Genomic DNA, 19,341 nt, shown 5'->3' with positions numbered 1-19,341 from the left:
CAAGCAAATCAGAATATCTGCAGGTGGGACTTCAGCATCTTTTTTTTTCTTCATGTTTGTTGGGTGATTTTAATATGCAGCCAAGGTTGAGAACCACTACTTTACATGAAACTATTTTTACATTCCCTTAAGATTTGTTGAAGAGAATTTATTGATTTGGGGATATGAAGCTTGAAATGTTTTAAATGTTTTAAATTTATTGTAGCATTATGTTGGCCATGGAAATGCTATCAATGAGCTGAAATTCCACCCAAGAGATCCAAATCTTCTCCTGTCAGTAAGTAAAGGTAAGAGAAGCAAGTGTTTCCAGTCCTACTTATTTGGGAATAATTTTTTCTAGGGAACAAATAGTGTTTGAAAGAAAAAAAAGCTAAATTAAACAAAAATTTCTAACAGAAAATTATAGTAGAAAAATCTTAGGCTATATGAGGGAACTTCAAAAAAGTTCATGGTAAAATAGAATTAAAAGCTAATACAAATCTTTCCATTAACTTTTTGAAGATCCCTTGCTATTAACCTCTCCAGACCAAGAACTGGGGACAGAGACTGTGAAGTATACTTAGGTTTGTTAACATTAGACATAAGTAAAATAATCGGTACTAAGAATTAAGTATATGTTACCCTTCTTATTTACCATATTGTATTGTGATAGTTCTAAAGCTTCATCCTCAGTTGAATAATTACATTGTTTCATCAATTTTAGGTGGCTTATCACCGGTTATGACATTTTTAAAAGTTTTTAAGCCAGTTTTGCAAATTATCTTACCAGTTACCATCACTCTGTCCAACTATATAATAAGAAATTCTGCATATGAAAATCCATATTGCTTTAAAAAAAATTTTTTAAAAGCTTTTGTTTTATAAAGGATTCCCTATAGAATTCCGTCAAATGCTAAGTTCTCCAGCATAAGCTCTTTGAAGTATTTCTTATAAAGAAAAGGCCTTGCATTGCTCTTTATGCCTGTACTGGCGTTAAAGTTTATTCTGTGTTTAGACAGGCCTCTTAATCATTTCTGATCTCTCTGAAATAAGTTAGGTTATTTCCGCATTCTCCTCCTGATTGCCTTTTCCTCTTTACATTTCTCCTTTGTTTTTCTAGACAAGTTTATTCTTTTCTTAGCCTTGTTTTGTTATACCTGTAATCTCCCTGGCAATCTACTCAGGTTAAAGAATGTCTTCAAATTTAAACTCTAGTATGAAAATGTTTCAGTGTCATTTTTCTGTAAGTGCCAAGGTGTTAAGTTTGGAAATCACCCCAGCTAGGAAGAATTGATTACTTTTTCTTGTGTCTTGATAACAGTAGTTGGGCTCAGGTACTACTGTACAAGTGAATAGGTCATAATGCCTCACTGTGACATTGTTCTAAGTATCATAATTTTTAACCCTGATCTTCCCTTATTGTGTCAGTAAGGGCATTTTTTTTTTTTTTTTTTTTTAATCAAACAACTTTTCAAAATGAGTAGGAATTTTGCTGCAAATGATACCATCAAGAAAATAAAAAGACAACCTAAAGAACAGGAGAAAATATCTATAAATAGTATATCTAATAAGGGACATTTATTAAGAACTCTTATAGCTCAACAATAAAAAGACAACCCAATTAAAAAATGGGCAAAAGTTCTGAATAGACATTTCTCCAAAGAACATACACAAGTAGTCAGTGAACACATGAAAAGATGTTCAACATCATCAATCAGTAGGGAAATACAAGTCAAAACCACAATGAGATGTGATTTCACATCTACTTAGGATGGTTGTAATAAAAAAGGCAGACAATAACAAGTGTTGACTGGGATATGGAGAAATTGGAACTCCCTTCAAACATTGCTGGTGGAAATGTAAAATGTAACCACTTTGAAAAACAGTCTAGCAGTTCCTCAAAATGTTAAACATAGAGTTACCATTTCTGAGGTGGGGTGTGTGTGTGTGTGTGTGTGTGTGTGTGTGTGTGTGTGTGTGTGTGTGTGTGTGTGTGTGTGTGTGTGTGTGTGTGTGTGTGTGTGTGTGTGTGTGTGTGTGTGTGTGTGTGTGTGTGTGTGTGTGTGTGTGTGTGTGTGTGTGTGTGTGTGTGTGTCTTCACAGTTGGAATCAAGAAATTATTTTTTACAGTAATATTAATTTCCATTGTTAATACAATGTATTACTGTCTCATGGTATTATGTACTATGTTAATGTGTTCATGTACAGTATGTCTACATGACATTTCTGTTGCTGTATATTCCTTATTAACATTTACTAGAAAAGATTGTTCAAATTACAGCTATAGAATTTTTAAGGGAGGATTATTATATTATGTATGTAATTTTTAATCATATTTTGACCTTAATGTAGAAATCTTATAAATCTACTCAGTTCCCTTCAATTTGTTAATGTAAGTGTGGTGAAGAGAAAAGCCTAGCATTTTGTTCTGTGGCCTAATATAAAGTTATTTATGTCAAATCCCTAAGTATTTATTTTATCTCAAAAGTTTGAGTATATCTCCATCAAATTAGGATATTATTTAAAGAAAATTATTTAAAGTAAATAAACTTAAAATATTTTCACAACCACATAAATATTTCTTATCTAGATTAGTTAATTCAACATGAGATGTAAATATTTTAAGTTACTATCTAATATGGAGTTTTCATTCTTAGTCTTTACTTTGCATAACTTAAATTCAAACTTTTGTGGTTTTTACTTCTTTAAGGAGGTATTGAAAATTCATAGTAAATGAATGATAAAAGTTTATCTTAATTTTTTGTATGTTTATACTAGATCATGCTTTACGATTATGGAATATCCAAACGGACACTCTGGTGGCAATATTTGGAGGTGTGGAAGGGCACAGAGATGAAGTTCTGAGTGCTGTAAGTTGAAAGCTGCAGGGCAGTGACCTTCAGGTTTACATAGCTGTGAACAATCCCCATGGAACTCTTTCCATATAAGAAAACATATGTTTGTTTCAGATAGCCTGCCAGGCTGTCATTTCACTTACGTTTGATATACGAGATTTTTTTTTTTTTTTTTTTTTTTTTGTCTTTTTCGTGACCGGTACTCAGCCAGTGAGCGCACCGGCCATTCCTATATAGGATCCGAACCCGCGGTGGGAGCGTCGCTGCGCTCCCAGCGCCGCACTCTCCCGAGTGCGCCACGGGGTCGGCCCGATATACGAGATTTTAACCTTAAAGTGGAAGGAATAAAGTAAATCAAGGTTTGTTTTTGTTTTTTTTTACATTACCTGCACTTTATCTATACCAAAGCCTAGATTCTCATGAAAGAATGCTATGAACTTGTTCCTCTCCTTTTAATCTAAAATCACCAAGTTAATGTTTGTTTTGCTGGTTCTCAGTTATTAAAGGAAAAAAAATTAACTAGTTAGTCATTAAGAAACACTTTGATCTTTTCTTTGAAGTCGAATAGTTAATCACTTTTAGGAAATATTTTGTTGTGGTCACACTGAGTTTCAGCTCTTTCGGTGGCATATTATTATACAAGACTATTAGTTGATTATTTTTAACAATAAGCAGATATTTATATTGATGTATTATAGTCCATTAATCTGTTATGTATGATACAAATGTTCTTAGTCAGGTTTCAGATTTTTACATTATTTTAGCTTTACTTATGTTCCATGTATATAGCTCACTTGGTTTCTTCAGTAATTTTACACCTCTTCAGTTCTTTTTAATTAAACTATGCAAAGAGTTATCATATTTTGAAGCATGTAGTGTTTTAATTGGCAGTACTAAAATATTCCTATAGTTGAGGTTTGTATGCCTTTGTGAGAATCATACCTACCTTAGAAGAGACCCTGTCAACTTGGATTTTCTAAAAGTTGGAGTAGCATTCTGCATCTGGCTTTATGTGTACCCTCCTTTATAAAGAACTCTGAATTAGAGCTGCTGACTCTAAGGATGTCTTATTGCTATTGACAGTGAGTTAATTAGAAGTAGCAGCAACCAGACTTGTTCAATAAACACCAAACCTAAAGCTGTTAGGGTCTTGTAAGTGTGCATAATTAATTCAAAGGTTGGATTAACACAAAATACCAAGGTTAGTAAGGAAAATATTCTCCTTCAATAGAACTCTTTGTTGTCATTTCTTATAATGAGAGCAGTGTATGTATATCTCTTCTCTGAAATATAGGAGCTCACTGCTTTGAGGATAGATGTGTGAGATTTTCATGAACTCATTATGTGCCTTGTACTAAATTAAATAGTGTCTGGGCCTCATTGTCTACCTATGAAATAAAGTTGTTACAGTAGGTGATCTATCAAGTGCCTATTAATTAGTAAAAAGCAAATGAAAAAGTTAAAATCTGTTACTTCCATTAGACTTTTTTTTTTTTACTCATTTAAAAAGTAAACTCAAAAACCAATGTAACTGAAAGATTTTGACTTAGGATAAAGTAAAATTTTAGCTGTTAAAGGACTCATGTAATTTCACATATAGATTCATAGCTTGGTCAGGGTTGGACAAGAAAAGTAATACAAATACATTCAGCTTTTTGTGTCATAGAATAATTATTTTACCATAGCATTCAATTTACCTTCAAAACCAAGCAAAATAAATATTTAAGTATGATTGAATAGATAAAACTAAATTCAAGTAATTTATTTTCCTACCTTTTACATTATACAAGCTTATATACTCTGGTAGTGAAAAACCAATCAAAACTTTAAATCTTGAAAGTGATAAACTGAGATTTATGGCCTAGATAGATTAAACCCAAAATGTAGTTACTATTGTGGTTTGAAATACAATTTTCACCATATTGTATATCAGGTGAAAATTGGATAAATATAATTTGGGACTGTAATTTATATACTTAAACTTTTCTGTTTTACATACAGGATTATGATCTTTTGGGTGAAAAAATAATGTCCTGTGGTATGGATCACTCTCTTAAACTTTGGAGGATCAATTCAAAGAGAATGATGAATGCAATTAAGGAATCTTATGATTATAACCCAAATAAAACTAACAGGTAACAGTTGTAGTATATAAAACAATTTGCTATATCATGTTGAGTTAAGATGTATTTTACTTTTTCCAAAATTCTTATAAGTACCCAACATAGAGCTTAGAAGCCCCTCTTTAGTAACATTAGGGTATATTTACATACCATAAAATTCACCCCTTTTAAATGGAAGCCATGTATGTATGTATGTATGTGTACATTAACTTTAAAATGAACTTTAAATTGTTTGTTTTCCTTAAGTGCGTTTATCGATGTAAACAGAGCATGTTAGAGATTCCAGGGGAGAGCGGACTATTGCTGGTACGTTGGTTTTAATTCAAAAAAGAAGAAACTATGATGCCAGTGGCTTGGATTGACAGCTGCTTGGGGGGGAAGAAAAAAAGAAAAGGCTCCCTGGTGATGCCACTCTGGCCTGGTGATCTTGTCCCAATTGCAGACTTGTGGGAAACAGAGCTATCAAAACAGAATGGAAGCCTTTTATTTTAAATAATGTTTGTGGCTCAGTTTCCAAAATCCCCTTTAAATTGTGTTTTCTTCTTAATTTAGTGGTATATTTCACTTATTTTTATTTAGGTATGTATGTGCTTGGCCTTCTAAATTATAAAATCCAAATTACTTACACTTGTGGAATAGAGTAAAAGACACTTTAGAATAATGTTAAAGTAACATTTGTTAACAGTGTAAATTCTAATTCAAGATAGTAATCTATAATTTTTAAAAATGGAATTGTTAGCTCTAATTCATGTGATATGCTTTCCTTTAAATGATGTTAACTGTTAAATGTAGAAAATTCAAACACAGGAGTCTTGCTTCATGGTACTATGAGGTGGGGACTTCTGCAGTTTTCTTAGTGTATTTTTGAAATGCCTCAATTCTTAATGCAGTACTCTCTTTTTAGGATCTTATCAGGCTGTCATTAACACTTTCACTATAAACATCATATGTGTGCATATGTTAACTTTGTTCATAATTTGTTTTATCAAAGTGCTAGAGTATTTTCTTGTTATCAAGCCATATTATTAATAGATTGTTAGTTAAATTTGTAAGCATCAGCAAATATTTCAGTGCAGTAGTATTGACCAGACTTCAGTGGCCTCTAAGAATTAGTAGAGCTTTCAGATTTGTACTTTAAAACACCATGGGCCAGTACAATGTTAAATTTGTATTTTTAAATTACTTTTCCAGATCTCTGGAATAAATACAAATGATATTTTACAGCTGACAGAAAATAACATTGAGTTATTCTGGTCTTCTCCTTGAGAGAGGTTTAGACATAAGATTATAATATGTACTTGGCTAAAAAGCAATTAACATGATTATAGCAGAGTTAAGAATTTATATCAGATCATTAATAATATTTTAATGTTTTAACAAACAAAAGATCCCAGGATTTGAATTGGAAGGATTTTTTGAGATGATGCAGCCAAACATGCTTTTTACCATGAAGGAAAAGGCAAGGAGAGGACATGTGGATTGCCTGAGACACCTAATTCATGGCATATCATACTTCTGTAGTTTACTTCAGTATGAAAACTGAATCACTTACTAGATTAGAAATGCTAGGTGTACTGTACTATTAATTAACTAACTCCAGAGTTGGTAGCAGCTTGTCTTGTTTATTGTCTTCCGACAAATGTCTTTAAGAAAGAAAATGGTGCTACATTTTAGTTTCCTAAATACAGAAATTATTTGGAAGAGTCCTAACTGATAAATGTCAAATTCCTGCAAGGTACCATTTTCAGAAATTGTTTCTCAAGGCAGGACTCTCTACTAAACTTATCTTTAGCAGACTTTGAAATGATGTTTCTTTGTTTCTAGAAAGATGACTATCTTTAGAAATATTTTAGATATGTTGACTTTGATAGAACATTCATGCTTAGTTTTAAAGGATTGAGTAGGTAGCTTAGTATATTTTCTATGAGAAACTTTCATCCCTGCAATCAGATCTCTTATTTTGTTTATCATTGGTTAGGATAGCCAAAATTGAAGTGATTAATTTTGGGCTATATATAGTAAAAGGCAAGAAGCTGCAATTTTGTAAATGAAATATCATAAGACAAAAATAAAATTGAATATGAAAGCTGATAATGGGGGAAAATTTTTTTTAAAATGGAATGAGACTTCAGCTCTCAATAGGCAGATAAAGTGTTCAGTTATCTACAAACACGGGAATTGATGGTCATATATTTGCTTTTCAAAGTTTTATAAATCCAAAAATGAAAAACAGTGTGATTCTACTATACTTTTTTCTTTTAACTTTTAAAATTTCCATTCTTCCTTCAGGCCATTTATTTCTCAGAAAATCCACTTTCCTGACTTTTCTACCAGAGACATACATAGGAATTATGTCGATTGTGTGCGATGGTTAGGCGATTTGATACTTTCCAAGGTATGGTAACTGCAGTTAAGCTGTACTTCCATTGTTTGTGTGTGCGTATATGAAGTTTGCAGGGAGCACAGTTTTTTAAGTAGTTTGTTAAATTGAATGGCAGATGGGAAATTGCCTTTTTTGTGTGTCATATTTTGATAGATTTGGAAACTTGTTTTAGGGATAAACATGCCAGTGAATTATAACTCCTTGTGCTCCAGTATGATGAAAAGTGTAGCCAATTTAAGGTGATACTGTTCTCTGATATTCAGTGTTGTTGCAAAGTAACCAATAACTAAAGCCAATAGCTTTTTGTTTTGTTTTGTTTTGTTTTTTTGGTATAGTTGTGTCTATTTCAATGAAATTTTATTAATAAAAACATGGCCTGGAGTTGGCTCATAGGCTATAGTTTGCCAGCCCTTGCTCTGGAGTGTTGATGGATTTATTTGTGCGTGCGTGCGTGCGTGCGTGTGTGCGTGTGTGTGTTTAGCTGATAGTTTAGAGAAGTTATTGGTGCTGTTATCTAAATATTTAGGATTGTCAAATTTGGAGAAATTGCTAAGTTTCTTGATATGGATTTCAGGGCACTTCACATTTTCTTGGGCAGAGCCTGATTTATTTTTTTTCTTGGCCTTATGAGTATAGTTTTACTGATTTTTTTCCCCCCTTAAACTTGATCTTGAAATGATTAGATTCAGTTTCGAAGATGTCCAGAGAGGCCCATATGACCTTCACCCAATTTCCCCCAATGGTTACATCTTACATAACTATAATACAATATCAAATCCAGGAAATTGACATTGGTACAATGTGTGTGTATAGTTTGATGTCATTTTATCACGTGAATTTTGTCATTTCAAGAATGTTACAGTTTTGGACCTTTTAAGACTGGTTTTTTCCACTCAGTATAATGCCCTTGAGATCCATCCAAGTTGTTGCCTGTATCAGTAGTTCTTTTTTTTTTTTTTATTGCTAAGTAGTATTTCATAGTCTGGATGTACCACAGTTTATTTTACCATATATTGCAGGTTGTTTTGGTTGTTTCCAGTTTTGGGCTATTATAAATAAAGCTGCTGATGAACAGTTGTGTACAGGTTTTTGTGTGGACTTAAGTTTTCATTTCTCTGGGATAAATGCCTAGGAGGGCAATTGCTGGGTCATGGTTAAGTTGTTTAGTTTTTTAAGAAACTGCCAAACTATTTTCCAGAGTGGCCGTGCCATTTTACATTCCCACCAGCAATGTATGAGAGATCCAGTGTCTCCGAATCTTCGCCGGCATTTGGTATTGTCATTATTTTTTATTTTAGCTGTTCTGATAGGTGTGTAGTGATATCTCATCGTGGTCTCAATTTGCATTTCCCTGATGGTTAGTGATGTTGAACATCTTTTTCATGTGCTTATTTATCATTCATTATATCCTTTTTGGTGATGTCTTTTCATATCTTTTTCTCATTTTCTAATTGGATTTTTTTTTTTAACTGTTGAGTTTTGAGAGTTCTTAGTATATTCTAAATATTAATCCTATGCCAGATATGTAATTTGAAACTATTTTCTTCTAGTCTGTAGCTTGTCTCTTCACCTTCTTAACAGGTCTTTTGCAGAGCAAATGTTTTTAATTTTTATGAAGTTCAATTTATTGATGTTTAAAAAATTATTTAATGGGTCATGCCTTTGATGTGTCTAAGAACTCTTCAAGCCCTAGACCTTGAAGATTTTCTCTTGTGTTTTCTTGTAAAAGTTTTATACTGCTACGTTTTACATTAAATGTATGATCCATGTTGAGTTAATTTTTGTGTAAGGTATGAGGTTTAGTTTGAAGTTCATTTTTTTCTCTATAGATATCCAATTGCTCCAGCACCATTTGTTGAAAAATCCATTGGGTTGCTTTTGCACTTTTGTCAAAAATTGTTTGGTATACTTATGTGGGGCTGTTGCTGGTTTTTCTGTTCTGTTCCATTGGTCGTGTCTGTCTCTTCACCTACTACATACACGGTCTTCATTATTGTAGCTCTGTAATAAGTCTTGGAATCAGATAGATTGATTTTGCGCACTTTATTCTTCTTCAAAATTATTAGCTATTCTATTTCCTTTGTCTTTCTGTATAAATTTTAGAGTTATCTGGTCTGAATTTACAAAAAGTCTTCTGGAATGTTGTTTACGAAGGGAGATTTTGATTGGAATTGTGTTAAACCTATTTATAATTTTGAGGAGAATTAATATCTTTATGCTGAGTCTTCTAATCCAGGAACATGGTATGTCTCTCCATTTATTTGGTTTTTCTTTGCTTTTTATCATCAGCAATTTGTAGTTTTTAGCATACAAGTTCTGTTTGTGCTTTGTTAGATTTACACCTAGGTATTACGATTATAAATGGTATTGTATTTTTAATTTCCGTTTTCATGTGCCAGTATATAGAAATACAATTGATATTTACATATTGATCTTGAAACCTGTGACCTAGCTAAACTGCTTATTCCAAGAGGGTTGTGTGTGTGTGTGTGTGTGTGTGTGTGTGTACACACTACTTGGGATTTTCTTTGTTGACTAATCATGTCATCTGCATATAGGAACAGTTTTATTTCTTCCCTTCTGATCGGTATGGCTTTCATTTCCTTTCCTTGCTTTATTGCACTGGTGAACTTTCAGTCCTATGTTGAATAACAGTGTTAAGAGCAGACATTTTTGACTTGTTATTCAGTTTTTCATAATTTTATAGTTGTATGTTTTTTGTAGGTAATCTCTGTCAAGTTGAGAAAGTTGAGAACTGTCTCCTCTTCCTAAATTTTTGAGTTTTTTCATGAATGGGTGGTGTTTTGTCGAATGCTTTTCTCTTCATCAGTTGATATGATCATGTGGTTTTCTTCTTTAGCCTATTAATATGGTGGATTATATTGACTGGTTTTTGAATATTGATCCCTCAATCAATATTCCCTTGATTACCAAGGTTTTGAAGCCTTGTATCCCTGGAATAAACCCTACTTGGTTATGCTGTATTATTTTTATATGTTGCCAAATTCTGTTTGCTAATATTTTAGGGATTTTTGTGTCTATATTCATGAGATCCGATATTGGTCTGAGGCTTTCTTTTTTTGTACTGTTTTTGTGTGGTTTTGGTGTCAGTAATACTGGCTTCTTAAAATGAATTGGCAAGTGTTCTGTCTCCTGTTTTCTGGAAGGGATTGTATAGAATTGATGTTAATTCATCTGCAAATGTTTGGAAGAATTTTCCAGTTAAACTACCTTGGCCAAGAAATTTTTGAAGGGGGTTTTTTAAATTATGAATTCAGTTTTTTGACTACAAATTCACAACTTTATATTGTGTGAGTTGTGGTAGTTTGTGCTGTTTGAGGAACTGGATGACTCCATCTAAGGTAAAATTTATGGGTACATAGTTTGTAGTATTCCTTTATTATTCTTTTTGGTTTGGGGGTGGTGGGGGGCAGCTGGCCATTGTGGCGATCTGAACCCATGACCTTGGTGTTGTAAGGCTGCGCCCTAACCTACTGAGCTAACCAGCCAGTGCCTTATTTTCCTTTTGATATCTACTATCTCTGTTTCATTCTTGAAATTGGTAGTTATGTCTTTTTTGGTCAGTCTTGCTAGAGGTTTGTCAATTTTGTTTACCTTTTGAAAGAATCAAAAATCTTCTGTTTCATTGCTTTTTCTAAGTATTATTGCTGTCTCATCTTTTGTTTGCTTCTGGTTTATTTTGCTCAACTTTTAAAGTTTCTTGAGGTGGGGGAGAGTTCAATTCTTTTAAATTTTTTGAAAATTCGTTTTATGGCTCTATTTTAGATATGGGTCATGGGAGCTTGGAAAGAATATGTACTGTGCTGTTGGATGGAGTGTTATATAAGTATCAATTAGACACTTGGTTGATGGTGTTGTTGAATTCTTCTGTATCCTCATTGATTATTGAGAGACCAATATTCAAATTTCTAGCTGTAATTGTGAATTTTTCTCTTTCGCCTTTCAGTCCTGTCACTTTTGCAACTCTGTTGTTTGATGCATACACATTTTGTATTGCTATATCTTCGTGACTTGACCCATTTATCATTATTTCTCCAATGTTTTAATCTGCTTATATCATTATATTTGAGTAAGTTTCTTGTAGATGACAAACAATTGAGCCATATATATTTTTAATCCACTCTGCCAGTCTTTTAGTTGGTGTATGTAGACCATTTATATTTTAGTCTTAACATCAGTAATTACATTAAGTATGCCATTTTATTTATTCATTTCTGTCTGGGTTTTTCCCTCCTAAATTCCTGTAGGTTATGTGAACCTTTTTTTTAGAATTTTTTTTTGTCTATAGTATTTTTGAATGCATTTCTTTGTGTAGCTTTTGTGTGGTTGCTTTAAATGTTACATTATACAAGGGGTCTTCAAAAAGTTGGTGGAAAGATCTGTATTATCTTAATTGTAATTTTCCACGAACTTTTTGAAACACCCTCATATATACTTAACTTATCACAGTCTGATGTGTATTGACATTTTACCAATTCAGGTGAAGTATAGAACCTTACTTTCCTTTACGTCACTTTGTCCTTCTCCATTTGTAATATAATTGTCTTAAATATTTACTTTATATTTCAGAACCACATGAGATAGTGTTAAAATTTTTGCTTCAACCGTCAAACATAATTAGAAAACTAAAGAGGATAAGGAGAGTATTGTATTTACTAAATTTGCTTTTTCCATTCTTCCTTACTGGTAATTCCAAGATTCCTTCTTAAATCATTTCTTGTTTAGAAAATTTCCTGTAAGGGCCGAGCCCGTGGCGCACTTGGTAGAGTGCTGCGCTGGCAGCGCGGCGACGCTCCCGCCGCGGGTTCGGATCCTATATAGGACTGACCGGTGCACTCACTGGCTGAGTGCCGGTCACGAAAAAATGACCAAAAAAAAAAAAAAGAAAGAAAACTTCCTGTAGCTATTCTTTTAGGGTAGGTGTGCTGGTGACAAATGCTTAGTTTTTCTTCATCTGAGAATGGCTCACTTCCTAATTCTTGAAGAATAGAGGATTCTGGTTTCCCAGTTGTTTTCTTGTAACACTTGAAAAATGTTGTGCCTTCTCTCTTGCCTCCATAGTTTCTGTTGAGAAATCTTCTGTCATTGGAATTGTTTTTCCCCTATCAGTAAGGTGTTCTTTCTGTCCTACTGCTTTTTTTCCCTCACCTTTAGTTTTCAGATTGAGTGTGAGTATATTTTAATTTGAAGTTTGAATAATGTGAATTGAAGGGGATTTCATTAGGTTTATCTTATTTGGGGTTCACTGACCCATCTTGAATCTGTGGTAGGTTTATGTTTGGGGGACATTTTTGGCTCAATTTGGTAACTTTTCAGTCATTATTCAAGTTTTTTTAGTCCTGCTCTCTTCCTCATTTTGAGACTTTGATCATATGAATGTTAGATCTCTCGTTTGGTCTCTGAGACTATGTCTTTTTTGGTTTTTTTTAATCTGCTTTCTCTTTTGTTCATGTTGGGTAATTTCTATTGTTCTGTCATTAAATTTATTGACTCTTTTCTCTCTTTCTGCTGTTGAGCACACTGATTTGAGTTTTTAATTTTGATAGTATTTTTCAGTTCTAAAATTTCCATTTGATTCTTCATATCTTTTATTTCTTTGCAGAAATTTGTTTTTGTTTGTACAATTGAAGCATTTTTAGAATTGCTGCTTTAAAATCCTTGTCAGATAGTTCTGACATCTATGTTATCTCAGTGTTGGAATCGATTGATTGTTTTCTTAAAGTTGAGATTTTTCTGATTCTTGGTATGATGAGTGATTTTTGACTGAAACCTGGATATTTTGGGTATTTTGAGACTCTGGATCTCATTTAGATCTTCTTTTAAGCACGTTTCTTTGGATACCTTTTTTGCTGGGAAGGGAAGCACTGCCTTGTGGTTGCCATGTGGAGGTATAAGTCCAGATTCCCACTCAGTGGACTTGGTGATGGTGCCTCATTACTGCTGGGTGGGGTGAGAATTCAGGCTTTCCACTAGGCCTTAGATGATACCACTGTAGCTGGGTTGGCCTCATTACTGCTGCCCTAGTGGTCTCCACTGACACTGTGGGTGGTTGGTGTTGGCCTTCACCACCAAGTGGTTGTGAACGTCTGGACTCTACTAGGCCTTCTCTGATCCATCCCAGAGAGGAGGAGGAGGGTCACCCCATTATATTACCACAGGGGGTATGGGGGTGTCAGGGGTTTGCACTTGAGGTGCTTCAAGTGGAGATAGGTTCCACAGGTTTTTCTGTGGTGTTTGGCTGAGTAGACTATTTGTTACCTGAAAATGTTCTGTCTTGTTAGGCTGCCACTTTCTTAGTCTTTTGCTAGGTGGAGATAGATCCACAGATTTGTCTGTGGTGTCTGGCTGAGTAGCGTATTCGTTGTCTGAAAATTTTCTGTCTTGTTAGGCTGCCACTTTCTTGGTCCTTGGCTAGAAAAAACATACATTTGTTGAAGCTTTTTTGTCTTCACCCATTAGCATTTTTGAGTTGCTGCCTTCTCTAGCATAAAGCAAATGAAAACCCAAGGAACTCAACACTGTATCATTTATGTTCCAGGATTCCTAACTCATCTGCCTTTTCTCTACCTTTCAGAGTCATGTTTGCTTTATACCGGGGTACTTCAAAAAGCTCATGGAAAAGTAGAATTAAAAGATAGTACAAGTCTTTCCATGAACTTTTTGAAGTACCCTCATATATGATATACTTCTAAGCTATACTTAGTGGGACAAATAGGGAAAAGTACATCTACTCCATTGTTTTGGTAGCAGAAGTAAAAAGCCAACAGCTTTTAAATTTCTGTTCTTAGAACTTAATGAGACCACAGGAAAGGATCTCTAAATCTTAGGTGGGAGGTTGAACCAAACTATATTGATGGTCTCAAATCAGGCTCTGCATCAGAGTCACTGGAAGAACATGGTAAAAATAGGTTCCTAGGCCTCACCCCCAGAGATTTAAAATCTGACATAAGGAACTCGGGATTTGTAATTTTAAAAAGTTCTCTAAATGATTTTGAAGTGCAGCCAGCCATCCATTAACTCTGGCAAATTTCTTTTTTCCTCCCTATGCTTTAGTTTTCTATGAGGAGGCTCTAACAATTAAGAATCCTTGCCAGTGCAGTCAGTAAGAAGCACTTGAAGAGCTATTTTACAGTTCTTCTCTTTCAGCTTCCGTCTTTGAGATTCTGATTCAGTAGAGTTGGGGCCAGGATGAGTCTTTTGAGAAAACTCCACAGGCTATCGATTCATTTGAGCACTTAGTAAAGAGTTATCAAACTAGGTGATCTTTAAGGTACTTCACAGTTAAGAACTTGTGTAACAGATCATATAGTGCTTCGATTTCAAAAGTCTGAAAAAGGTTGAGAAGAAAAAGAATGTGTTGTCCTCTTCCTAATCTTTCAGTGGCCCTGCTGTTAAACTGTTGAAATGCTGGTGAACCCCATAGAGCTGGCACCTGTGACTGTATTGGCTGTCCTGTAAAACTATAGGGGGCACTGTTCACCTACACCAGGGTTTCTCAGTCATGGTGCTGTTGAGGTTAGGCCAGATTATTCTTGTTTGTAGGGGGCTGTCCTGTGTATCATAAGACGTTTAGCAGCATCTCTAGTCTCTACCCACTCGAGGCCAAGGCACATTGCCAAATGTCCCTTAGCAAACCACTGACCTAAACAGTAACATGAATAGTGTCCACAGTTTTGGAATTTTTCTTCCATTGTATTCTTTACCACTTACTGCTTAAGTTGAAGTGTGTGCACAGATTTGATGTTATAGGATATGGAAAGTGTAACTTTGTGGCCTATTTTGATCCCATTCCCATATCAGTGTCTTCATGTTAAACCATTGCTGTTATTGCACTATTTATTACCTGAGCTCTAAGGCCCGTTTTATGAGTTCATCAACTTTCCTAAGACATCTATTAAGCACATACTATGTGGCATAGACACTGTGGATGAACGATTAATAGTTAACAAAGTAAAGGGAACCATCTGTTTTTAGAAGTGGAATGGGAAATTGAATGGGGAAAGATGAAACTAGTGAAGTAAGCAAGGGCCAGATTATGAAGAGTCCTATGTATAAATACTATGTGTTTTGCTATAACACTTCAAGTCTCTAGGTGCTCAAGTATCTAATGCTACACTTGGTTTAATTTGGAAGAGAAATTGTGACTTCCAAAATGATTATTTTGGACAGTGTAAATCTTTCTGTTGATAATCAGATTTCTTATCTTCAAGTGTGGACATTGACACTGTAAATATAAATGAATGTACATCACTGTACTTAGTAGATGGATTAACCAGATTCTAAGAGCTATCAATTCTAAGATGATAGTAGTGAAAAAGTCTTGTTTTTAATTTTAAAAATTCAGTTTTACAATTAACATTTCTTTTTCTCATTTCTCTTTTTTAGTCTTGTGAAAATGCCATTGTGTGCTGGAAACCTGGCAAAATGGAAGATGACATAGATAAAATCAAACCCAGTGAGTCTAATGTGACTATTCTTGGCCGATTTGATTACAGCCAATGTGACATTTGGTACATGAGGTTTTCTATGGATTTCTGGCAAAAGGTAGCATCATATTTTTACATTTTGAAATTATTTGACTTATGAAAGACCATTGCAATTCTAGCTTTTTCTGAAAGTTGTGTCCTTGGTTTTTTTTTTCCAAGAATCTACCCTGGTGTTTTGTATTGATTACTTTGCCCTTTGATGTTGTTCACTTTCTCTTTGTGGGTCTGCACATCATCTGTAGTGCTTATGATAAAGGCAATTGTCAGTCAGTTATCAGTGATGGAAGTTAGGTGTAACACCTGTTACTAATATTTAATGTTCTAGTGATTAGAGTGTTAATCTTATGTAGGTTTTCCTTGAATAACTTAGAGAAAAGTCAAGGTAGAAGACAGAGACAAAATACTAGTTATCCAAAGAACTCTGTTAGAATTTTGTGGTAACAAATTGCCTGGATATTTATTTCACAAGAAATTTTTGGAAGAGCTTTCCACAGCTTTTGCTATAATTCTTTAAGGCAGAAGAAAGAGTACCATGCTAACAATATAAATTATAAAGCCCTTTATAAATTTGCAAAATGACTTCTTAATTTACTTAAGTATTTAGTTCGAAGTATTAATTGCTCTTGTTCCTGTTTACAAATCAGGAATATAAGATCCAAAGAAATAGTCAAGAGTACGGTCAGAGGCTGGAGCTGAGGTTTCACTGAAATAAGAAAGATGTGTTAGGATTGCTTGAATGCTTTAGAGCCTGGTGCTTTTATTAATTTGATATTTTTTAAAATGTTTATACAGATGCTTGCATTGGGCAATCAGGTTGGCAAACTTTATGTTTGGGATTTAGAAGTAGAAGATCCTCATAAAGCCAAGTAAGTATTTAGAAACCTCTATTCAAAATTTCTGCCTTTTTCTACAAAATTTTATGCCAATATAGAGGAAATAATTGATATTTGCAGGGCCATCCTTAAATAATTTTTAACATTTACTAGTCTCAGAGTTAAAGTATTGCTTTTTTATTTCAATAATTGTTTTTCATGAGTACCTTGGTGACAAGTTTTGGTTTTGTTTTTTTTTAATTATGTGGTGCCTCTTGTATTTAAGATATACCCAAATTTTGTGAAATTTGAAACTGAGCTCTTAGTGACGTATATTCTAGTTTTAAGTGCTTTTTATATTGGGATATCTGTTTATTTTCCAATTCACTGTTTTAAGGTAGGTACTAACAACATTATGTATGGTATTTAACCCATTGTCATGTTTTTTCCCTAGATGTACAACACTGACTCATCATAAATGTGGTGCTGCTATTCGACAAACCAGTTTTAGCAGGGATAGCAGCATTCTTATAGCTGTTTGTGATGATGCCAGTATTTGGCGCTGGGATCGACTTCGATAAAATACTTGGTCCTAATCAAAATTAGAGTTGTTGTCTGTGTAAAATAGAATTAATGTATCTTGCTAGTAAGGGCACATAGAGCATTTAGAGTTGTCTTTCAGCTTTCAATCAGGCTGAGCTGAATGTAGTGATGTTTAAATTGTTTACATTCTTTGTACTGTCTTCCTGCTCAGATTCTACTGCTTTTAATAAAAATTTATTTTTGTAAAGCTGTGTGTTATTTTAGTTATTTTCATGGTGATGGAAAAACTTGAAAGTAATAAAATCATGCCGTATCTTTTTGTAATGATCATGTTTGTAGTTCTCCTAACTGCAGAAAGCTGTATAATGTAGAGATTAAGTGTAGGCTCTAGAATTAAACTGAATTTAAGTCACAGCTCTGCCACTAACTGTGTAACCTTGGATAAGTAACTTAATATCTCTGTGCCTCAGTTTCCTCATGTGTAAAACAGGGATAATAATACTACCTCAGCATTATTTGTGGGTTTTTTTTGTTTTTTTGGCAGCTGGCCAGTGTACAGTGTTATTTGTGAGAATCAAATGATTTAATATATGTGAGGCAATTAGAACAGTATTTGACATATAATAAGCCCTAAATACATTCTAAATTGTGTATAATTATTGGAGATTGTATTTCCTGTGGTTTCATATTTTTTTCATGATTTCTTCTGTAATAGTTTCATAATAAGTAATTATGTTTAAAATTCTGTTGAGTTAGATCATATAATGTTTTAGAAACATTTTATAGTTTTTGAAAAAAATATTGCCATAGATTTGCAACTAGGCCATTAATAACCTTAGTGGAAGTGTTATCATTAGAACAAAGGAGGAGAGGACATAGAAGCTTGAATTCAGTGGATTGAATAATGAAAGAAATGGGGAGTATGACCATGTAGTGAGTTGTTGCCCCCTTTTCTAGAAGGATATTATTGGCTAAGAGAGAGAAATAGACTGAGGAGTCAGAGTTGAGAGTAGTTGGTCATTTTGTCTCAGACACAGAGTGCATTGCATTTATTTGTAGGCAGAAAATCCCAAAAGAGGACCAAAATCACATGCGGAGGGGTTAACCTGAAGCAGAGGGAATGAAGAAAGCCTGAGTGACCATAAAGCTAAGGTAGGGGTAATGTGAGCCAGGATAAAATACAAAGCACTGGATTTTGTCAAGTTTTAAAAAAAGATTTTATGAACCTTGTTTCTATAAATTACACGTATTTATAAAGTTTGGTTTTTATATCTTAAACTTGTATGGTATTTGACACTCTGTGCTTTTGAGCCGTCTCTGAAGCAAGGTTTACCTCCCTGAAAATAATATAATGCTGATCTCTCAGTAAACAGGGAAACTTTATCACCATTTACCACCTTGGCCCAATGGACCCTTCAGTTTTTTTTTTGGAAATTGTAGTAGGAACTTAAGCAGGAAACCTTTGTAGCAAATAAATTTTGATGCACAAACTTCATAAAAGGTAAAGAATACTGTCACACCCGTTTAGCAAAATGAGGTGGTCCAGGTTCTTGTTGCAAAATACTGCATGATGAAATCCTTCCATTTGCATGACTGATGGGGTAAGAATATCATGCTTCCTCTTGGTCTTTAGAAATATATTGTTCATAACTTGATTCTTGAGTTTGAGAAAATTCTAGGATATGGTCATATGAAGACTCAGGCTGAGATTTCACTTACACTGTACAATCAGTTTTATCACTATCAGTGTCTAGAGTGGTGCTGTGTCTATCTCTGTTATCTCCTAATTTATCTAGTAATTTGAAAACATCTTCCTTTGTCAGTTTTCTTCTCTTTCTCATGAATGGAAAATGAAAAATTATGAATTCTTAATTGTGATTAACAAAAGCTAAAAGTAGACTACAAAGATGGTGTCTCCTCTCTTTTATACCTTCTTGAAAGATGATAAAATATTTTGGGCAGTGCAGTAAGAACGAAGAATGGCAATTTGTTTCAGTATTACATCTTTCTCGGTGATTTGTCATACTTCTGTTAATGTAGTTGGGAATAATTCATGAGTAATGATGCAGTCCTGACTTGATGAAATTGCAAAATGTTTCCAGATATAAGGAAAATAAGATAAATAATGTCCCATAAATT

General features: G+C 33.9%; 1 protein-coding gene across 2 annotated transcripts in view; it reads left to right on the top strand.

Annotated features, from left to right (window-relative positions):
- Positions 1 to 17,449, top strand: part of EED (embryonic ectoderm development) — a 28,667-nt gene extending 11,218 nt beyond the window's left edge. Inside the window, exons 6-12 of one of the 2 annotated variants that reach the window (XM_063094068.1) lie at positions 206 to 287; positions 2,758 to 2,849; positions 4,836 to 4,969; positions 7,247 to 7,352; positions 15,747 to 15,905; positions 16,640 to 16,713; positions 17,114 to 17,449. In XM_063094068.1, the coding sequence (XP_062950138.1) occupies positions 206 to 287; positions 2,758 to 2,849; positions 4,836 to 4,969; positions 7,247 to 7,352; positions 15,747 to 15,905; positions 16,640 to 16,713; positions 17,114 to 17,240 (774 nt within the window). In that variant the 3' untranslated portion in view covers positions 17,241 to 17,449. The remainder of the gene's footprint in view (positions 1 to 205; positions 288 to 2,757; positions 2,850 to 4,835; positions 4,970 to 7,246; positions 7,353 to 15,746; positions 15,906 to 16,639; positions 16,714 to 17,113) is intronic. The other variant, XM_063094067.1, reaches the window with a different exon arrangement.
- Positions 17,450 to 19,341: the final 1,892 nt, after the last annotated feature.

Source organism: Cynocephalus volans, chromosome 4 (assembly GCF_027409185.1).
Source record: "Cynocephalus volans isolate mCynVol1 chromosome 4, mCynVol1.pri, whole genome shotgun sequence".
In the NCBI taxonomy this organism is placed as follows: Eukaryota; Metazoa; Chordata; class Mammalia; order Dermoptera; family Cynocephalidae; genus Cynocephalus; species Cynocephalus volans.
This window is presented reverse-complemented; position numbering and strand designations above follow the sequence as displayed.